At 41.7% G+C, this 22,764-nt stretch overlaps 1 protein-coding gene across 1 annotated transcript in view; it reads right to left on the reverse strand.

Annotated features, from left to right (window-relative positions):
- Positions 1-22,764, reverse strand: part of LOC126260144 (eukaryotic translation initiation factor 2-alpha kinase) — a 220,521-nt gene that overhangs the window by 57,318 nt on the left and 140,439 nt on the right. The window contains exon 13 of the mRNA XM_049957398.1: positions 3,206-3,785. Within this exon, the coding sequence (XP_049813355.1) occupies positions 3,206-3,785 (580 nt within the window). The remainder of the gene's footprint in view (positions 1-3,205; positions 3,786-22,764) is intronic.

A 22,764-nucleotide genomic window follows, 5' to 3' on the forward strand; every position in this document is an offset into this window, starting at 1 on the left:
TGCTGAACAACGGCAAGGAAAGTGTTTCTGAAGAAGAGAAATTTGTTAACATCGAGTATAGATTTAAGTGTCAGGAAGTCGTTTCTGAAAGTATTTGTATGGAGTGTAGCCATGTATGGAAGTGAAACATGGACGATAAATAGTTTAGACAAGAAGAGAATAGAAGCTTTCGAAATGTGGTGCTACAGAAGAATGCTGAAGATTAGATGGGTAGATCACATAACTAATGAGGAGGTACTGAATAGAATTGGGGAGAAGAGGAGTTTGTGGCACAACTTGACAAGAAGAAGGGACCGGTTGGTAGGACATGTTTTGAGGCATCAAGGGATCACAAATTTAGCGTTGGAGGACAGTGTGGAGGGTAAAAATCATAGAGGGCGACCAAGAGATGAATACACTAAGCAAATTCAGAAGGACGTAGGTTGCAGCAAGTACTGGGAGATGAAGAAGCTTGCACAGGATAGAGTAGCATGGAGAGCTGCATCAAACCAGTCTCAGGACTGAAGACCACAACAACAACATCTGTAAGTGATTCATAATTGATTTACACTCTAATCATAATCAAGTATGCAAAACCAACGTGAACAAAAAGATGACAAAATTTTTTGAAACTTTGTTCATGGAAATAAAAGAGCACTATTAAAAATTTTTAACTAAAAAATAGTTTTGATCACTAAAACCATTTATTTTTATCTTAAAAGATGACCAGTTTCAATGTGTGAGAGATCATCTTCAGACCAGTTAATCCATAATTACCACAGATGCAGTTGATCTTCACGCCTTCCTAGAGCAGTGCCACCATTTCCAACAGTAATCATGGAGTCACTGGTCTAAAGATGATAACACACAGATCAAAACCAGTCACCTTTTAAGATAAAAATGAATTACTTTAGTGGTCCAGACTGTTCTTTAATTTAAATTTTTTAAAAAAGCTGACATGTCACCAAAATGCCTGGAAAATGGCTGTTTTGAGAATACAGTGAATCTGAAATCTCGTGTAACACTTGAACTGATTTTCATGATGAAGTTTGTGTATTTTATCTGCTGCTGGATAAAGGTGTCTTCTAGACATTTCCATTCACATCAGTCCTCAATGATAATCATCCATGTCTCACTACCATAAATCAAAACTGGCAATACACACTGATTGTAGCTTTTCTTTTCAGTCACACACGTAATCTAGTATAGAAATCACTATTAGTTTCCCAAAAGCACTTCAGACCATTTCTAAACTTCTGTTTTTTTTTTCTTTTCCTGTTCACCAAGTCACCTTTAAATGTCCTAAATACAAAATGTCAGTGGGATTCATTGTTGAGTAATTCACAGTGTTTTCTTTTCAATCTGTTGGATATAAATAATTTCAGGCTTTTTGTTATTGATTTTCAGTCTTACTATCAAAGTTGATCAATAATATTCTTCCATTAGTTGCTCAAGTTTACTTGCACCAGCAGCAAACAGTATAATGTATCATCAAGTCAAAAGTGGCTCAGATAAGTTCCATTAACAATATGCCTTCTCCATTTTCCCAGTTTAAGGACCGTAAAGTTCCTCTAAGACTGCTGAGACTAGTTTAGGAGATATGGAATCACCCTGCCCACCTTCTTTCAATCCTAAATTTATCACTTTCTTGGTGAAATCTGATAGTAACTGCAGTGTTAACGTATTAGTATACCGACATATGTCTAATCAATTTATCATTGAAATGAAGCTGAAAGCATTCTCTAAATCTATGAGCCCTAGGTGAAGTGATAATTTATACCCCTTGCTCCATTCTATAATATCCTCCACGAATCACAAATGGGACATTGTGCTACAGCCATGTCTAAATCATGCTTTGCTCTGTAGGAGTTCAATGTTTATTCTATTGTTGGTGATAATTTTGTCGGACACCTTTTAATTTACAGAGGGGCTTTTTCTGTCTTGTCTGTCAACTATCTTATTAAGTAGAACAACTATATTACTATGTAAACTGAAGGTGGAGGGGGCAGGGAGGGTGGGCGTAGGGGAGGTGGGGGGGGGGGGGGGGAGAAAGGAAAGGGAAGGGAAGGAACTACTGACATCAGCTGAGTCAGGACTTTGTGTGGAATCAGCAGTGACAAGTGAAAATGTGTGCTAGACCAGGGCTCAACCTAGGATCTCTTGCTTACTAGGCAGTTTCATTAGCCTCTATGCCAGCCGAATACACTGATTTATAGCAATTGCATGGAGTATTTAGCATGTTCCCCAAATGACGCACACTCCCACCTAACACCACCTATCTGCATGTCTCCATCCATGTCCTCCATGCTCACTAATTTTAGATTTCCGCTGGAGATCGAACATTAACATGCTTCCACATTGAAGGTTGTGGATTCATTGCCCATCGAGTCAAATCAATTATATGAATGTGTGGTGTCAGTTCTTTCAGACAAAAACAGATTCCACGTATTCATATAAGTATATTATTGTCCAGTTTTTGGCAACTGTCTACAACCTTAGGCATTCTGTAAATAATTATCCAAGTTCTTTTTGTAATATTTTCCACTCAACTTTAATACACCACCATCCCCAGATAAGTTTCTTTTTTTCATGCCTTGAACGATTTTATATATTCATCCTGAACTACTTCAGAGTGCCATTAATTTCCTTATTAATTACATGTGTTTCAATTTATTCTTTAAGAATTTAGTTTGTCTCAATCGTTTATTATTTTGTCATTTGTGCATACCTTGGAATCTAAGGAGATCCACGCAGTCAGTCCAGCAAGAGATCATTGATGAAGAAAATCAAACACATGACCACCACACAATTAAGATGACAATTGCACTGCCATCATTGCACAAACATTTGCAAAATCACTGGCTACTGTGATTAAGAAAAAATCTGCTTTTTTTGTAATGTGATAAGTGGAATATGTTACTTTGTATAAGGTAGTGGCTGTTGTTTCTTTTGTCCTTCACAACAAAATAATGTATACATATCTCATTCATTATTTTGTGAATGAGTTTTACTGCAGACTAAGATGTTCTTTGCTAATCCCCAAACACAGCACTTGATTTTATTGGATGCTAAGAAAGGTACAGCAGTATCAATTTCTGAACTCTACTAGAATATGAATTTATAGGATTTTCATCTCTCAAAGCAAATATCACATCAACATTATTCAATGAAAAATATCACAAGTTATTCTAAGTGTATATATTAACCGGGTCTACTTTAACCTTACCTTTAGATCCCTGTGTATAAGGCCTTGGAGGTGAACATATTCCACTGCCTGCACAATCTGTTCAAACATTACAAGAACTTTATGCTGATCTCTAGAGGACACATTATCACATAACCATTCCCTTAGGCTTTCACGGTGGCATAGTTGCATTTGGATGTATAGGAACACAGATGTTGATGGACTGGCCATGATACTACCATCTCCACGTATGTTTAGTGATGCTGGTCTTCTTGAGGTCACATCACAGCTCGTCTGACTACTATCATAGTCTGAGCCTACAGAGATAATGCTGTCACCTTGTCCCTGTTCACTAATTTCATTGTCAAATGAAGTTAATAACTCATCTGCATTCTGTTTTTCCTTCGAATCCTCAAATACAATGAATGAATCATCTTCGTCACTTGCTGATCTGCAAATATTGGCACCTTTGGTGGTAGTCTCAGATGCCGTCCAACGGCTATCTTGAGCACCTGTCTTCATTGTCTTCGTGGGTAGCCCATACAGTCGTGCATACTCTGAGGTAGAGTGTAAATCTTTGCTCAGCTGAGAAAGGTCAATAGATGTAGCATCTTGTAAAAGACTGGAAGGAAGAACAGTGAGAATGATATTAGCACAATCAAGGAATCAAATTAAGTATTTCACTTACAATTCTGTATGCTTAGAATACATAATTCAAAATAACTGCAACAAAATTGTTTTACAAAATTATAACAACAATGCATGTTTCTTGGAAGGCAGTCAATTTACTTTAAAGAAAACGATGACTGCTGCACTGTTACTAGCACAGTGCAAATTTAGCCCCTTACACCACACATACTTGCCTCTTCTTGAGCAACTTCCAGGAACACTGAGAATTCCAAACTACAGGAACACTGAGAATTCCAAACTATTTGTAAAACTGAAGTTAACGGCAATTACACATTCGCTAATTCAGCATGAGGTACAGAGTGCTGGTGAACAATGAATAACAAACCACTGGCCCATCACTACAGTCCAGTATTTGCTATCACCTGTCCCAGGAACTTAACTGACAATACATGTCTCTAAATTTAGCAATATTTCAAATAATCCCTAATGTCAAAATTACTGATAGACTATAACACTGGGTTATAAAGAACCTACATGGAGTGTCCTTCCAGTTGAACCATCTAAATTTGTCTCATGAGGTGATGCAAAAATTCAGCTCTCATTACACACTGTCCCCTTTTTCAGCCACCACAGAGCTGTAAATCCGATCATAAAGGTGAGCCTTCAAGGCTGTCGAATAAGTCAAGTTACTGCTGACTCCTATCAACAAATTATGGTTCGTGCTAGTCAAATCACACTGATAGTTACAGAAATTATTTTAAACAGTGTGTCCCAGGAGGGATGGCTAATATTCAGGAACAATCATTCACAGAAATAAGTCCAGTAAACATGGGCTCTAAAATGCATATCCTAAGAGCTATGAGCACTCTTTTATCTTTGCTACTGTGGAACACAGCTCATCTACAGAACAAGTACTCATAGCTCTTAGGATATGCATTTTAGAGCCCATGTTTACCTGACAATTTTTTCTTGTTTTGGTCCATACTACCTCCCCACAAAATATGGATGGCAAGGAGCCTGCAGTAAGAGAGATTTGTTTCAGAGTATCAAAGATGAAGAAATGCCCCCATTTACAGGAAATTTTTGCTTCAAATGATAGTTCCTATTATATCCCCCTGAATATTGGCCTTTCTTCCTCACATACACTGTATGTGTATATTTGCAGAAAACAGCTCAATCGAATATGGGGGGGGGGGGGGATGCTCTTTCTGTTGTTTTTATCTAATTTTTTAAACAAATCACTTTGGTAACTTTACACAAACACCTATCAACTATCCATATATTTGAAAAGACAAGATCTATTTCATATAAATATTAGCACTACACAGATTGTAAGTCACTGATGATAAATATTATTGTAAGTTGCAGGAGTAGTGGCTAATGAGTTACTCTTTTACTTCTTTTTTAAATTTGTGAATTTACATTTTCCCACTTGATGTCTACCAGCAACATGTTGTAGGTCTTTGCACCAGAACACAAAATTCCATTCTGAACCCTAGCAGAGGCTGCAGAGTATACATGAAAATCATTTCTACTTCTACTAATGTGATCATGAATTACGCCGTTTATTCTAAATTCGCTCTAGTTATTAAGCACAACTACTATTAGGGACTATATACAGGATGTCCCATTTATCTTGACCACCCTAAATAACTGTTTGTCCAGATGCAAATTACAAAATGTTTCAACAAATGTTCTTTAGCCGTCAGTGGGACATCAATCAGCGTGACTGCCTTCGTTGTAGCTTTGTTTTTTACATAGATATGAACAGCGGTATGACTTCTCTAAATGGCACCCTGTATTTTTTATTTGGTAATTCATTTCCTCTCCTAAAGACCTATTCAAAAATGCATCACAGTGTACCATGCAATGAAACACAACATTATTAATTACATAACACAACACTGACGTTGAGACCAGGATCATAAACTTGTCCACTTGCTGGAGTTGTCAGAAAACAAATGAAAACCAAGTAAAAACATAACACAAAATTGACTTTGACTCTCCTGTACCATTGCCCAGGAATGGAACATTAAAAGGTGCTCAAAGTGGTGACTCTGGACACTGATACACTGGTGCACTCGTTGAATGAAAGGATTATTTACTGTTCCGGTGTTGCCTGCTGAAGAGAATTACAAACAAGCACAATATGTTCCTGCATGTCCTCTGGAGTTGTTGGAATAATGTCGCGATAGACAACGTCTTTAATGCATCCCCAAAGAAAAAAAGTCCAGAGGATTTAACTCAGGAGACCAGCAGGCCAAGTAACTGTTCCTCCTCAACCAATTCATCTGGCCAGATACCTTCGGTTCAGAACACGAAGTGCACACAAGACATTATGTGCTGGACATCCATCGTGTTGATACCACATAAGCACTCTTGTTCCTAGCAGCGCTTCATCCAGAAGAGGAGGAAGAATTCGTCTGAGGAAGTTGGCATACGTTGTGCCATTTAGGCTACCACTGATGAAATAAGGTCTAATAATTGTAGTACCAAGCATCCCACACCAGACGTTAACTCTCCACTGTCGCTGATGTTCCACCTGTCTAAGCCATCGTGGGTTGTCGCTGGACCAAAAATGCATGTTCCTTGTATTTACCTGTCCTTTGTTTGAGAAGGAACATTCATCGGTAAATAGAACATTGGAGACGAAGTTCAGGTTGGCAAAAATTTGCTACCGTGGCCACTGACAGAACTGTACACAATTCTGGAAATCATTCTCATGCAATTCTTGATGTAGGTGTACGTGGTAAGTGCGTAGTGCAATAACATGACATGCCTTGGAGTCAAAAGGCTTTGGCAGTCTCCCGCGGAAATATAGAGGCATACTGCTTCTACATCTGTCCACAACTGCAGAAGTGTTGCCAGTCCAGGATTTTATGCACGAACCAGCCTCTTGATTACGTCCCATAAATGTTTGATGGGATTAATATTGGACGATCTGGATGGCCAAATCATTCGCTCAAATTGTCCAGAATGTTCTTCAAACCAATCGCAAACAGTTGTTGCCCAGTGACATGGTGCAGTGTCGCACACAACAAGACATGTGCGCTGGCTTTGCGGCCAGTGTGGTACCTCTCTGTTTATCAATGGTTGTCCATGGTTTCGTCTTACGACCAGAGACGTTGTTCTGATGGTCTCCGATTGGCAGGGTGTATACACGGACAAGGGAAAAAAATTCCCATATTTCCCGGTTAAATATGCACTTCTCCTGAGTGAAAACACACTTTTTCCGTGTTAAGTGACAGTATATTTTCCCTTGAAACTGCAAAACTTATCAATCCTTTGAATGGTTATGGTTTTATACATGGATGTAGAATTGCCCGTCACTTTAGAAAACGAAACTCAGGGGGAAAAAAAAAAGACACGTTTTGGAAATAGCTTTGATGTGCAGCAACATATACGCTGCGTACTTTCGTACTAAGAAAATATACATTTAAATACCACCAAACACCGCATGTTACTTTCCAACTCATTGAAATCGAGATTTCGATGCGCTTTTGTAAGCCAGTCATAGCTCATGCCACGTGATCTCACCAACTGATGACAGTGGATATTCAGAGCATAGGACATGTGATGTAGTCAGCCAACAGCAACATCACTGCTAAGTAGCACGAACATACTAACAGGGAAAGTTAAAGGTTCAAATTAATATACATAGTGTTGCTACAAGAAAAGCAAAGCTTTCACATATAATATTGGTCTCTAAGGTTAATAAGCTGCAAGAGGAGCTATGCTTCCACATATAATGTTGATCTTTTTTGCATGTGTTACACTTTAAGATATATCACACAAATGTGCCAATAAAATTTTTAATAATGACATAAATATCTGACCTTCAGGGTTGGAAATTCTTCTAAATGGCTCGCCATCAAAGAGTTAATTTTTAAATGAGAGTCAAATGTTCTGTGATTTAAGAAATTCATGGTACATTCTTGCACATAGTTCAACTTACGTAAAAGGATATTTACTTTGAAAGTAACACTTTTCAAACCACCATTAGCAATATTTTCCCGCGACCTGTTAGAAATAGGTTCAGTTCAGCAGCTGCCAGAGAGTGCAGATAACAGGCAACATCGTGCTTACGCAGCCACAATGACGTAGGAAGCCCGTATGTACGTACATGTAAAACATTAAAAGATCATACATTATGTCATAAAAGAAACAAGATATCAGAGGCTACTCCAGGAGCATCGGAGTTTCATGAAGCGTACTAAAATGTGCACATTTAAAGTGCACATTCGTATGTCCAGATTCCCAATGAAGTAGACCTCGACCTGATATTAAGCATTTCAGTGTGGTTTTCAGGATGTAAATTTTCTTGGAGCACCAGTACTGTATTATCTCACGTTTAGTTCTTTATTATGGCATAATGCCATACGTGCTAGAAGATGAAAACATGCACTTGAAATGCAGTGAACAGTTGAAACTAGCCAGTACCGTGGAATTAAACATTTTGTTTCAAATACATTGACTGCCTCTGCGGAAAAGGTTAATAAAAGTCAAATTCCTTTAGCAAACAGACAAAAATAACTTCATTGTTCGGCAAGGAGATTAATGCTTGACTGTCAGAAAGGTGGAAATAAAATAAAATCTGAAACTAACAACATATTTTAGCCTTCCGTAATTATGTGAATGTATTTTAATTCAGTCTGCCCCTCGTGGTCTCACGATAGCGTTCTCGCTTCCCGAGCACGGGGTCCCGGGTTCGATTCCCGGCGGGGTCAGGGATTTTTCCTGCCTCGAGATGACTGGGTGTTGTTGTGTCGTCTTCATCATCATCATTCATCCCCATTACGGTCGGAGGAAGGCAACGTCAAACCACCTCCATTAGGACCTTGCCTAGTACGGCGGTGCGGGTCTCCCGCATCGTTCCCCTACGCTCTGTAAAGAAGCATGGGACTTCATTTCCATTTTAATTCAATTGATAGCTCCCGGCCACAGATATCTGTTTTGTTTTCATTTGACATGAAAGTAAACGAAGGGGAAACAGCAAAATCACTAAACACAGGTCTCATGAAGACTACCCACTATAACTCAGACTGCTCTGCACATCAGCCCCGGATCTACGATATTTGCAAACGGGGTCAATACTTAAAAAAACTTTCTGAAAAGTCTGAAGCATAAAACACGTGTTCGAAGAACTGCAGGACATGTTATTTGGTCTTAACTGTGCTAAAGTGCAGTGCCACACCTCTTCATAAAGCATTCTTCTAATGCACGTCACTATATTTCGCTCTGTGGAACTGAAACATGTATATTTTGTGATGGATGCCATCAATCAATATTCAGGACAGTGGAAATTGAAATGTCCTGTTGTGCCTGTCCTGCTCCCAGTCGGCCGGTTTGACAGCCTACCCTCTTGCAATTAGTAGTAGATGGGATTATTTGTAATCAGGAGAACAGGAACTCTTCAGAAAATTTTCACTCTTTACGGCCTATTAGTTAATAACTTCCTGTTTTGTGTGACACAAAATTAAATGTAGGATACATAAAACTAATAAAGACAAGAGACAAGCAAGAAAGTACACATTTCTTCAATCCTTAGCTCCTAGCATTTTTTTCTCTCTACTCTTGCTACAGCTTTACATGGTGTGCTTTCCTTTCTGCGAAAGAATCGATTACCTCATCAAAGTTTCCTAAAATGTTTTGCTACATGAAATATCCAAGTCTCGTTATCTAATACGGAAAAAGCTGTTAATACAAATAATACCCAAGACTGGTGTGGTTTCTCAATCTGACTAAGTCTATTTTGTCACTATCTGCTAGATAAAACAAAATAGGTCTTTCTAATATTGCAGCAATTTTGTAACACACACCAAATAAACAAGACTGTTTTGGCACAAATGGTCATTTTTCTAACACAACAGAATATAATTCACAAAGTACCAATATTGAATGCCTATTAGGCCTACTACAAGCAAAAAGCTTTATGTTAGGAAATAGTTTAACATTTCATTCATACACACCAGTTTCTCAAGCATGAGACGGAAAAGTAGTGTTATGAATTTTTTATATAAATCTGCAATCATCATCTTCTTCTTCCATAATTTGTGTGATATCCCCGTTTCTTCTCCTTCCTCGTACTAACCAAGAATCTTGTCATCACCAATTCTGTAGCTATTCCTGTCATTATCACAATCAGTTTGCCGATTAACTTCACTAACCCTGCCAGAATCACCAGTTTAGTTATCCCGTGATTATTCTCCAGTTAGGCGTTGTTACATGTTAATAAAAAAAGTTTTCCGCAGTACTTCCAGAACAGAACTTAAGCGGCTGCTAGCCGGGGTCGTACAACTGATCCTTACTAGTGTAGCAATCCGGCCAAAAATTTTCTGTCAAAATTTCATTTTCTTGGATACACTGAGAAGATAATATGTAATCTTTCTCACCTGTTATTCCTGTTAGTCGTTTATTTCCATTCTGGTAGTCTGAATCTGTGGATTTCGCTTGTAATTATAACAACGCTGATTATTCGCAAACCCAATCAACCACATAATCAGACAGCGATTGGTTTTCATCTGTTCGGCTTTACTCCACTCATCTCATATAGCCCAATCCTCCTTTGTGTGCGGAAAGTTTATTTCTAGATGCGACGAGGATTCTCCTGACAGACACATCATTTACACTATGCACGCATTCAAAAATCAACTTATGATTCATTCAGAAATCAACTTAAAATGTGTTCAAAACCCAACAAGGATGCGTTTCAAAATCATATGAATAATCGATAGACCAATGTGCGCTGGATGCTAGGCGCTTTGTGAAACAAGTTTATTTTTCCTCAAGAATATGACTTTGGCACCCTCTTTTCCCAGTAGCATCTAGCTGCTTGCTGCGACTGCTAGCACAGCCAACAGCCACACTCCTGTAGCCAGAAGTGGGGGAATCTACTACTCAAACGTGACTCAACTGCGCATGCGTATGAGCCCGCTCCTAACTGCTAAAACGAATCTAATGTAAACAGTTGTGACTTCACGCTCATCGGAGGCAATTTGTTGTTATGAAGCATTGCATAGTCTTCCTAAAGCCTTTGACATATTTTGGTGTTGGCAGACGCTTGTACGAGCACTGAGTGTCATAGTATATGGCACATTTCCTTTGCAATTTAAGTTATTTTCGTTTATGTTTTATTGTTGAAGTATTATTCTGCAGTAGCAGGGATACAGTAATATCCTTTGTTAGAATATTGGTCCTTACCAGTCAAAATTACAAAAATTTAACTGAAAACTAAAACAATGAAAAATTCCCAGAATTCTAAAAAAACCTGGGTTTTTCCCAGTTTTCTTCCGGATGAAAAAAGTCCCATGTTTTTCCCAGATCTCCTGGGTCATATAAGTGCATGCAGTCTGTCAGTTGCTCTCGGGTCCTTCAAGTTTGGTTCCGCGGTGGTGCGAGGATACTCCACAAGGTGATGGGTCATGTGGCTGCTGCCAGAGAGAGAGAGAGAGCAAGCAAGTGGTGTAATGTGGAGCATGTTATCTGCTGTGATTATGCGGAGCCAGCTTGGTCGCTGAGTACAAGTCCGATGAGAGTACTGTACTAGAGTCAGACTGGCCAATTTGTACTGGTGTTCACAAGGCCAATTTGCAGTAGTGTTCACAAACAACAGTGACTGTTCGTTAGTGTGGTTGCTAAAAGGCTGTTTAAAGCATTACTGTGTCCACACCTCCAATCCTACCACCACCCCCTAGAACTAGTCACAAAGGAGTGCCACCATCAGCTCTGGAACAACTGAACCATATACTTCAGCAGGGCTTTGATTAGCTATCATAAGGCCCCGAAATGAGGGATATCCTACCCAAGATCCTTCCTACCCCTCCTAAAATGCTGATCTGTCGCCCACCCAACCTCCACAACATCCTAGTTCATCACTATGCCACTCCCAATCTCAACCCCTTGCCACAAGGAAGACCCAGGTGCAAGATCTGCCCAATCTACCCACCCAATACCACATATTCCAGTCCTGCCATGGGTTTATCCTAGCTGATCAGGGGCCTGGCCACCAGTGAAAGCAGCTGTGTCATTTACCTGCTCTGCGACAATTACTGCAAAGCTTCTTATATTGGCATGACTACCAACTAATTGTCCACCAGCATGAGGGGCACAATATTCAACTGAATGTAACATTCTCGATTTCAATGGCTGCTTCACTAGACGAGCCTTCTGGATCCTCCCCTCCACCCTGAGCTTTTCTGAACTGCGCACATGGGAGTTATCCTCACGACACACTCTGCTCCCGTAATTACCCCTGTCTCAACATATGGTAACATACTGTCCCCTCACCCTCCACCCAACAGTTTCCACAGCTCTTTCCTATCATCTCCTCCTCACCTTCTTTGTTTGCTGCCCTTTACTGCCAACAAACTTGCCCATCTTTTCCCACTCCTATCCTTTTTCACTCCTTTTTTCCCCCACCTCCCTGCTCCACAACTACTGACACTGCACATATTGGCATTATAGTCCCTGCACACTCCTCCAGACAGCATACGTCTCTCCCTCCACCCATACACAACTATCCCTTTCCCTTTCTCACCCCCTGCAGATTACTGTTTGTAACCCACATGATAACTGCTTTCTGGCCCAAGCTGCCAGGGTTGGCGGCCATGTGTCCATGAGGTGTCCTTGCTTGTGTGTATGAGTGGTGTGTGTTTCTCTTTTGCCGATGAAGGCTGTAGCTGAAAGCTTCATATAAATGTCTTTAATTGTGCCTGTCTGAAAATGTTTCTTTTTTACAGTAAGTAGATATCTATCTTTATGTACATTGTTGACCTTCCCACCTGAGTTTCCATTGTTTGATACTCACGCATTAACTTGATAAGATTTGCCTGATCTGATGCTTGACATGCATATGTGGTTAACTTTAAAGATGATTGCTTGACCCAAACTAGTTATTTCTGAATATCCATTGAAACAGCTTTTGGTGGATCTATCATGATGTTGTTTAAATTCCATACCACAATATTGAGTGAAAAAATACAAAGTATGCTAGCAATACGGTCTGCAGGTCCACACAATGAGATAGATTATTATGTGCAAAGTACACAGAACTGAGATTTTTGGCTAACTTTCCACTTGCTGGTCCCACCTTAGTTTAATATCAATTTGGATATCCAAGAACTTTAGCCATTGAGCGTCATCTAGTATATACCCACTGATATCTCCTTCTGGTACCTGTAAGAAATTTGGTTTCTTTCAAACTGCATTACATGAGATTTTGTAAACAAAAGGTTAAAATACAGGCTGAGCCAGTTGTAAGCCTATTCTATTATTCTCCTTGTTGTGTTTGGTATGGATGTGTTTGGGCCCATCATCAAAATACTTGTATCATCACTAAACATCACAGTCACTGACAAATTCTCCAATGTCCCAGGTAAAACTTTATGTAGACCAAGAATAGGAACGAGCCAAGCACTGAAACTTACAACACACTACATGTAATGTGTTTCCACATTGAATTTTACCTTATCCCTACCATGTTATTCATTAAAGTGACCTTTCTTTTGAATTTTATCTTATTCCTACCATGTTACTCATTAAAGTGACCTTTCTTTCTGTTGTTAAGAAATGACTCCTTCCACACAAGGAGAAAACCCTTTAACACTATACCATTTGTAAAAAAATGTTGAAGTTACACATTTTTGCCGCACAGAGAACAGCTTATAGCAGTGGTTTGTACAGCCCTGCCCATCTAGCATGCGACTCGGTGAATCACTCACACAGCGCCTCATAATGGAATTATCCGGAGTTCACAGACGCCAATTTTCAGTACCTAAAACCTGCTTTACGATGGAGTGCTTGGAAGCGAACAAGTGCAAATGAGCATTTGCAGAAAACTCACCACCATTTGTTTGTACATGGGTAGAATCGTTCATACTGAAGGGAATGGAAGAGAACACGTGGTAACCAACATTGCCTATGAATGCTGTGTTATTAATTTTTAGTTTTTGGAGATAATATTCAGGATACAGGATACAATTCTATCTTGTTAGAGCCAAAATGTGAAACTTTGCTATTCAGTGAGGGTTATTTTGCATGGTGCGAGGAAGGAGGAATTTAAGTATCTCACTTTGTATGGAAGTGTGACATGCATGAAGATCGTGCACACTTTACACGGAATTGTATCTCCATTTCTCCTTAACACTGGTCCAAACTTTTCCTTGTAGGTCGGCTGCCGTTTTTCCCTGGCTTCTCATTACCACTGAGGGGAAATTTATAAACAGAACACTAATTACCAATGTCACGTATCATCTCAAGAGGTGACATTTCCACTACACTTGTAAGGTCTAATGGTCATTTTTTCCCCATAAAACAAAAATGGTCTAGTGGCAAAGCGCACACTTTGTGATTCAGAGAGCACAGGATCAAATCCTGTACAGACAACTTTTTCACTATGATTTTTAACCAAGCATTCACTTCACACAGATGTTGGAGTGTCCACAAAAGACATGTGGTTCGGATTCAAAGTTAAACTGCAGATCTCCATTTTCTGATTAGGTAACTGGGGAAGGCTAGGGACACGTAAGTAGTTGCAGTGGTGATCAGTTGAAAGACCTGCAAGAGGCCTACCGGGCACACCAGACAGAATTCTCTTTTGCTTGTGCTTGTTAGCTTGTTTGCTCCAGTGAAAGCCTGGCTTATACAATACAAACATTTTTTGAATAACTTCAACTCTTGCACATGTAATTCTGATAGAAATGGCCAGCAGAGAAAATAAAACCATGGCAGTGCCTGATGTCAGAGATGAGGACTTGTAATTTGTTGAAATGAAACGTATATTGCAGTACTACTTTTTATAATAATTCCTGTAGGCCATTCATTATAATAATGTTTCAATGTTGTACATTTGACTATCAGTGAAACAGTTGTTTGTTTATTCCTTGTAGTCATCACAAAAATGCAGTGTCTACTGAATGATAAAAACAAACATTTTTCTTGCATCAGGCACAACGGACAAAGGAAAAATTGATTCAGTCAGTAACTTCGCAGTAACCACTAGTTTTATTTAGACAGTACTGGGATGGAGTCAGATATGGTCCTGGCCACTGCGCTGCATACCAGGCATACTTGATCAAATTCTTAAAGCATGGTGAAGAAAACTAGTAATTATTGGAGCTTAAGAATATTGTTCCGGTGATAAACCTGAAATGAGAGAGAGGTATCGGAAATTATGTTGTCTGATAATTTCCTGACAAATGCTTTCCACTGTTGAAAAAATTCTTTATCGAGAGGTTGAATTGCACTAATAGTTCCAGGCGGAATCCACACTACATCTACAGATTTTTCGTCGTCCTCCACAAAAACATAGGCCTCGTTACGTCCAGACCATGAATCCAACAAAAGCAATGAATTAGTTTCTGCAGCTGGTAGGAATACTTTTTGAAGAAAATGCTGTAAATTATTCTCTCTCATTTTTCCAGATTTTGATACATCAATTACAAGATTTTTGCAACTAAACAGTCCATTTTTTATTTTTGGTCCAAATTTGCCTTGTGGTTCTTGAAGACAGATGTTCAGCTGCGGAAACAGTAAACCACTCATACTTTTCATTGGCATGATTGTATATGAATGTGTCATTGCATCCATTGATTGGGCAACAGACTCTTTTTTTCACCTAGAAATGAAAAAGTGCAGTGTGCACCCAGTTCTTTCATGAAACTTGACTGATCAGCATTATAAACAGCAGTTGCAGGGATAACAGCAAGTTTCGTCTTTACGTCAGCTATGAATTTCTCTATAGCATTGTCTATCACTGGCAACTGCTCTACACGTTTATGTGATATAAACTTGTTTATTTTGCAACTTCCTATTCTGTGCGATTTTTTGAACCTGCGTAGCCAGGTCAACAGAGCCTGTAAATTACCAATATTCATGTCAAATACAATTCAGAGGGCCCAGTCTCGTAGATCCCCATCAGTAATGGTGCACAGCCTCTCGCGAGCAGTTCTAATTCTTTTGAACAGTTTTTCACTCAGTTTTGGGTTTCTATTTGGCACATATTTTTTACTTAATGTAATTCATTCTTCCATTTGTACAGTTCACTCCCTGATTTTACGAAACAAAAATGCCTTGGCACACTGCTTCCAAGCGTTTTCCCTCCTTCGCTTAACCAATATTTCACTGTCTTTTTTCTTAAGGCTTAGAAGGTATTCTTCTTTAGAACTCTTACTGGCACAACTGACATGGTCCAAACCACAATTCATGGAATCGTCACAGTTATTTCCTATTTCTTTTAATGTATCCATAATTTCAAACAAAATGTCGATATCATTCGAATGAATGTCAAGGAAATCAACTAACAAACGACACATATGTACGTCCTCAGGAGAAGTATGTGATTTTGGCTGGAAACCACGTTCTTCACATTTCATCATTGCTAAATTAAGAATGATAATTGGATTCCACATTACTGTGAAACTGGAAGGGAAAAAAAAGAAGGTACTATTAACAGGCATGCCTTACGAAAGAACAATAAATATTAATTCAGCTTTATCTGTATTGTTAATACCTACCAAGAGTGCAAAAGCAACTGATAATTTGTAATATATGTTAATTGAGTGGCTAATTTGAGAGAATAGTAGCTGCATACTGTAGTGTCTGAGAAACTATCAATGAACGGTAACCTGGAACGTCCTTTACAAATTACGAGCGGGTTGTGTCGTGCTTCCTGTTTACAAATGTACCACCAACCTTGGCTGTCTGTATGCCTAATTCCGCACGCGCAGTTGCTACAGAGCCAGTAGGGGTTGTACATTTCTACCACAGCCTGGCATGCTACAAATTTAGCGTTTTTCAACTTTTAATTACTTGCAGCTAAAATTTTGACAGCACATTTCTTTCATTGTCTTCTTTCTGTGTGAAAAATTTTAGGGGAGGTTTAGACTTGTCTAATTGGACCAATCCCTTGTGAGTCAGCACATACTATTCTGTGAAATTTTACTTTTCTCTTCTATGCTGAACCTGGCTGATGAGGATACTAAGGTGCTCTCATTTGACAATCAAGGTTAGATAAACCGTTAACTATGAGGTCAAATCTATTTCATGTAAGATAGGTGGATTTATAACCAAATTATCAATCACTGTTGCACATGTCCTCCTAGTCTTGTTGGGATTGTTACTTTTTGGGACAAATGCAAAAATGGATATCAGCAACTTTAGTTGAAGCAGGCAAAAAGGAATACAAACGTCTCAAAAATGAGATCGACAGGAAGTGCAAAATTGCTAAGCAGGGATGGATAGAGGACAAATGTAAGGATGTAGAGGCTTATCTCACTAGGGGTAAGACAGATACTGCCTACAGGAAAATTAAAGAGACCTTTCAAGAAAAGAGAACCACTTGAATGAATATCAAGAGCTCAGATGGAAACCCAGTTCTAAGCAAAGAAGGGAAAGCAGAAAGGTGGAAGGAGTATATAGAGGGTCTATACAAGGGCAGTATACTTGAGGACAATATTATGGAAATGGAAGAGGATGTAGATGAAGATGAAATGGGAGGTATGATACTGCATGAAGAGTTTGACAGAGCACTGAAAGACCTGAGTCGAAACAAGGCCCCGGGAGTAGACAACGTTCCATCAGAACTACTGACAGCCTTGGGAGAGACATTCCTGACAAAACTCTACCATCTGGTGAGCAAAACATATCAGACAGATTAAATTCCCTCAGACTTCAAGAAGAATATAATAATTCCAATCCCAAGGAAAGCAGGTGTTGACAGATGTGAAAATTACTGAACTATCAGTTTAACAAGTCACGGCTGCAAAATACTAACACGAATTCTTTAGAGACGAATGGAAAAACTGGTAGAAGCCAACCTCGGGGAAGATCAGTTTGGATTCCGTAGAAATGTTGGAACACGTGAGGCAATATTGACCCTATGACTTATCTTAGAAGCTAGATTAAGAAAAGGCACACCTACGTTTCTAGCATTTGTAGACTTAGAGAAAGCTTTTGACAATGTTGACTGGAATACTCTCTTTCAAATTCTAAAGGTGGCAGGGGTAAAATACAGGGAGCGAAAGGCTATTTACCATTTGTACAGAAACCAGGTGGCAGTTAGAAGAGTCGAGGGGCATGAAAGGGAGGCAGCAGTTGGGAAGGGAGTGAGACAGGGTTGTAGCCTCTCCCCGTTGATATTCAATCTGTATATTGAGCAAGCAGTAAAGGAAACAAAAGAAAAATTCGGAGTAGGTATTAAAATCCATGGACAAGAAATAACAAACTTTAAGGTTCGCTGATGACATTGTAATTCTGTCAGAGACAGCAAAGGACTTGGAAGACAAGTCGAATGGAATGGACAGTTTTTTTTTTTTTTTTTTTTTTTTTTTTTTTTTTTTTTTTTTTTTTTTTTGGCGCAAAACTTCGATGGTCATTAGCGCCCAGCCCGCAACTTAGGAAACAGTAAAAAACCGAAATTGAAAACCAGCAGCAATGGGAACAAGGTCATAAAATTGGAGAAACTAAAAGCAGAAGGAAGGCTTAAAAATCCACTACAGAAAGGGGTTGGTTGTCCCCAAAAACAGCTTCAAATGACTGACGTCATTTCACTGTCACTAATAAACTGGAGAACGGGGTTGGCTGAGCGCGCGTCATCTGCTAAAATCAAAGAGAGATCAGGCGATAGCTGTAGACGGGAGCGTAACGGATTAAAATAGGGGCATTCAATTAAAAGGTGTCTTACCGTCCACAGCTGAGAGCAGTGGGGACAGAGTGGGGGAGGATCGCCGCTTAAAAGATGTCGATGGCTAAAAAGACAGTGCCCTATCCGGAGTCTAGCTAAAATCACCTCCTCCCGACGACGCGTTCGGGAGGAAGAGGTCCAAGCGCAAGGAAGGGCTTTCACTTCCTGCAATTTATTATGGGGAAGTGTTGACCAATGCACATGCCATAAATAAGCAACTTTGCGACATAAACCGCTCCGTAGATCGGTGAAGAGAAGCGACTGAATAGCTGGCCGAGGAAGAGAGATTGCAGCCTTGGCCGCTATATCGGCCGCCTCATTCCCACAGATACCAGCGTGTCCCGGGAGCCAGAGGAACGCCACCGAGATGCCCCCCAGGTGGACCAAGCGCAGACAGTCCTGAATCCGGTGGACCAGAGGGTGCACGGGGTAAAGAGCTTGGAGACTGAGGAGAGAGCTGAGAGAATCTGAGCAGATAACGTACTGTATCCGCCGATGGCGGCGGATGTAGTGGACAGCCTGGAGAACAGCGTAAAGCTCCGCAGTATACACCGAACACTGGTCGGGAAGCCGAAATTGATTTGGGGTGTCGCCAACAATATAGGCACTCCCTACACCTAACGATGTTTTCGAGCCGTCGGTGTAAATAAATGTGGCGTCCGTCATTTGTGCACATAGAGCAGCAAATGCTCGACAATAAACAAGTGTAGGGGTACCATCCTTGGGAAATCGACAAAGGTCACGGAGCAGGCAGATCCGGGGACGGAGCCAAGGCGGTGCTGTACCCCAAGTTGTCAGGAAGGTTTTAGGAAAGCGGAAGGAAAGAGAATGGAGCAGTTGACGGAAGCGGACTCCCGGGGGAAGTAGGGAGGAGGAGCGGCCTGCATACCCTACATCAAAGGAGGCGTCGAAAAAAAGGTCATGGGCTGGATTAGCAGGCATGGAAGACAGATGGCTAGCATAACGACTCAGAAGGACTGCTCGCCGATTGGACAGCGGAGGCTCAGCAGTCTCAGCATAAAGGCTTTCCACAGGGCTAGTGTAAAAAGCTCCAGACACTAAACGTAATCCACGGTGGTGGATAGAGTCGAGACGCCGAAGAATAGACGGCCGAGCAGAGGAGTAGACTATGCTTCCATAATCCAATTTCGAGCGCACTAAGGCGCGATAGAGGCGGAGAAGGACCACTTGGTCCGCTCCCCAGGAGGTACCATTCAGGACACGGAGGGTGTTAAGCGATCGCAGACAGCGAGCCGAAAGATAGGAAACGTGGGAGGACCAGCACAATTTTCTGTCAAACATAAGACCCAAGAATTTAGCGACGTCTGAAAACGGAAGGTTGACAGGTCCTAGATGTAAGGAGGGCGGAAGAAACTCCTTACGTCGCCAAAAATTAACACAAACGGTCTTACTGGGAGAGAAACGGAAGCCTGTTTCGATGCTCCAAGAGTGGAGGCGATCGAGACATCCTTGAAGACGTCGTTCAAGAAGGCTGGTCCGTTGAGAGCTGTAGTAGATCACAAAATCGTCCACAAAGAGGGAGCCCGAGACATCAGGAAGGAGACAATCCATAATTGAATTTATAGCGATGGCAAACAGTACAACACTCAGCACGGAGCCCTGGGGTACCCCGTTTTCTTGGGAGAAAGTGCGGGAGAGAGTAGTGTTCACCCGCACCCTAAATGTGCGCTCTGCCATAAATTCGCGAAGAAAAAGGGGCAGCCGGCCTCGAAAGCCCCAAGAGAACAGTGTGCGGAGGATGCCTGTCCTCCAACAGGTATCGTATGTTCTCTCCAGATCAAAAAATATTGCTACCGTTTGGCGTTTCCGGAGAAAATTGTTCATGATATAAGTGGAGAGAGCAACAAGATGGTCAACTGCAGAACGATGCTTTCGGAATCCGCATTGGGCAGGTGTTAAAAGACTGCGGGATTCCAGCCACCACGCTAAACGGTAATTCACCATACGCTCCAAAATCTTACAGACACTACTCGTGAGAGAAATGGGGCGATAGCTAGAGGGGAGATGTTTGTCCTTTCCAGGTTTCGGAACAGGAACGACGATAGCTTCCCGCCATCGTCTGGGAAAAGTACTGTCGGTCCAAATTCGATTATAAAGGCGAAGGAGGTAACGCAGACTATGGGTTGATAAATGCAGCAACATTTGGACGTGGATACCATCCGGTCCTGGGGCGGAGGAGCGAGAAGAAGAGAGTGCATGTTGGAGTTCCCGCAACGAGAAAACAGTATTGTAGCTTTCGCGATTTTGAGAGGAGAAAGCAAGAGGTCGCACTTCCGCCGCACGTTTCTTCGGGAGAAACGCTGGCGGGTGATTTGAAGAGCTCAAAATCTCAGCAAAGTGCTGACCCAACGAGTTAGAAATTGCGACGGGGTCCACTAATGTGTCATGCGCGACAGTGAGCCCGGAGACAGGGGAGAAACTAGGCGCGCCTGAGAACCGTCGAAGCCGACTCCAAACTTCCGAGGAGGGAGTGAAGGCGTTAAATGAGCTAATAAAGAATTTCCAGCTTGCCTTCTTGCTATCGCGGATGACACGACAGCATCGCGCTCGGAGCTGCTTATAGCGGATACAGTTGGCCAAAGTAGGATGGTGGCGGAAAACGCGGAGAGCACGTCGCCGCTCACGTAGTGCATCACGGCATGCCTCGTTCCACCAAGGAACTGGGGGGCGCCGGGGCAATTCGGAGGTGCATGGTATTGAATGTTCCCCAGCTGTAAGAATAACGTCGGTAATATGTGTGACCTCATCGTCGACGCTGGGATAGTGGCGGTCATCGAATGTCGCTAGAGATGAAAAAAGTGTCCAATCGGCTTGGGCAAACTTCCAGCGTCGCGGGCGCATATATGGCTGTTGAGGCTGCAGTCTAAGGACACATGGAAAGTGGTCACTCGAGTGTGTATCATCAAGGGCGAACCATTCGAAGCGCCGAGCTAGCGGAACAGTACCGACCGCAAGGTCCAAATGAGATAAATTTGTCGTGGAGGCAGACAAAAATGTAGGGACCCTAGTGTTGAGGCAAACTAGATCTGCTTGGTGGAAGACGTCTAGCAATAGTGAGCCACGTGGACAAGGATGTGGAGATCCCCAAAGCGGGTGGTGGGCATTGAAGTCCCCAACCAGCAAATATGGGGGTGGAAGCTGACCAAGAAGATGAAGGAGATCAGCTCGTGCCATTGGTGTGGACGATGGAATGTATACAGTACAAAGAGAGAACGTGTATCCGGAAAGGGAAAGACGGACGGCGACAGCTTGGAAGGAAGTGTTTAAATGGATTGGGTGATAATGGAGAGTTTCATGGAGAAGAATCATGAGTCCTCCATGTGCTGGAGTGCCTTCAACAGAGGGGAGATCATATCGGACGGACTGAAAATGAGGGAGAACAAAGCGGTCATGGGGACGCAGCTTTGTTTCCTGAAGACAGAAGATGACAGGCGAGTAGGATTGTAAGAGGATCAACAATTCATCCCGATTGGCCCGAATACCGCGGATATTCCAGTGGATAATGGACATAGGGTGAACAGAAAATGGAGGAATGTGACCAAGGTCGCTGTCAACTCAACGACTGCTCTGAGCTTGTGACCGACAGCATGGAATGGCATTCAGCCGAAGGCAGAAGATCCTGATCCATAGGTTGGTCAGGAGCAGCTCCTGCCACCAGCGACCGGCCGGTTGATCGGCCGCCAGCAGTGCGCCTCGGCGACACAGAAGACGGCCGAGGGCGATGTCCGCCAGGTGGTGCTGTAGATGGGACACGCCTTGGCGGAGAAGGAGAGGAACTGGGTTTCTTTGTAGCCTTCTTGGAAGTATGAGGTTTAGAGGAAGGAGGAACCGATGGTTGGGAAGTTGCCGTACGTAAAAACTCTTCACGAGTATGCTCTTTTTTCGAAGTCTTGGTGTCTGGCTTTTGGGCTTGAGATTTAGCAGAACTCGACGAAGGGTGAGCCAGAGAGGGGGCAGGCGAAAGTGGTGAGGTTGAACGGGCGATCTTTGCGCTGGCCGATCTGATGACCGTGGCACTAAAGGTGAGGTCGCAAGTCTGCGTGGCCGCCTCCTTTGTTGACCGAGGAGAAGCAAGGACAGTGCTGTATTTTCCTTTCTGAGGCACGGTGGGCTGTCGACTGGCGAATAATTTTCGAGCAGCAAAGGTCGACACCTTTTCCTTCACCCTAATTTCCTGGATGAGCTTTTCGTCCTTAAAAACGGGACAATCACGAGAGGAAGCGGCGTGGTCACCCATACAGTTGATGCAGCGAGGGGATGGAGGTGGACA

The sequence above is a fragment of the Schistocerca nitens genome, chromosome 5, assembly GCF_023898315.1.
Source record: "Schistocerca nitens isolate TAMUIC-IGC-003100 chromosome 5, iqSchNite1.1, whole genome shotgun sequence".
Taxonomy (NCBI): domain Eukaryota; kingdom Metazoa; phylum Arthropoda; class Insecta; order Orthoptera; family Acrididae; genus Schistocerca; species Schistocerca nitens.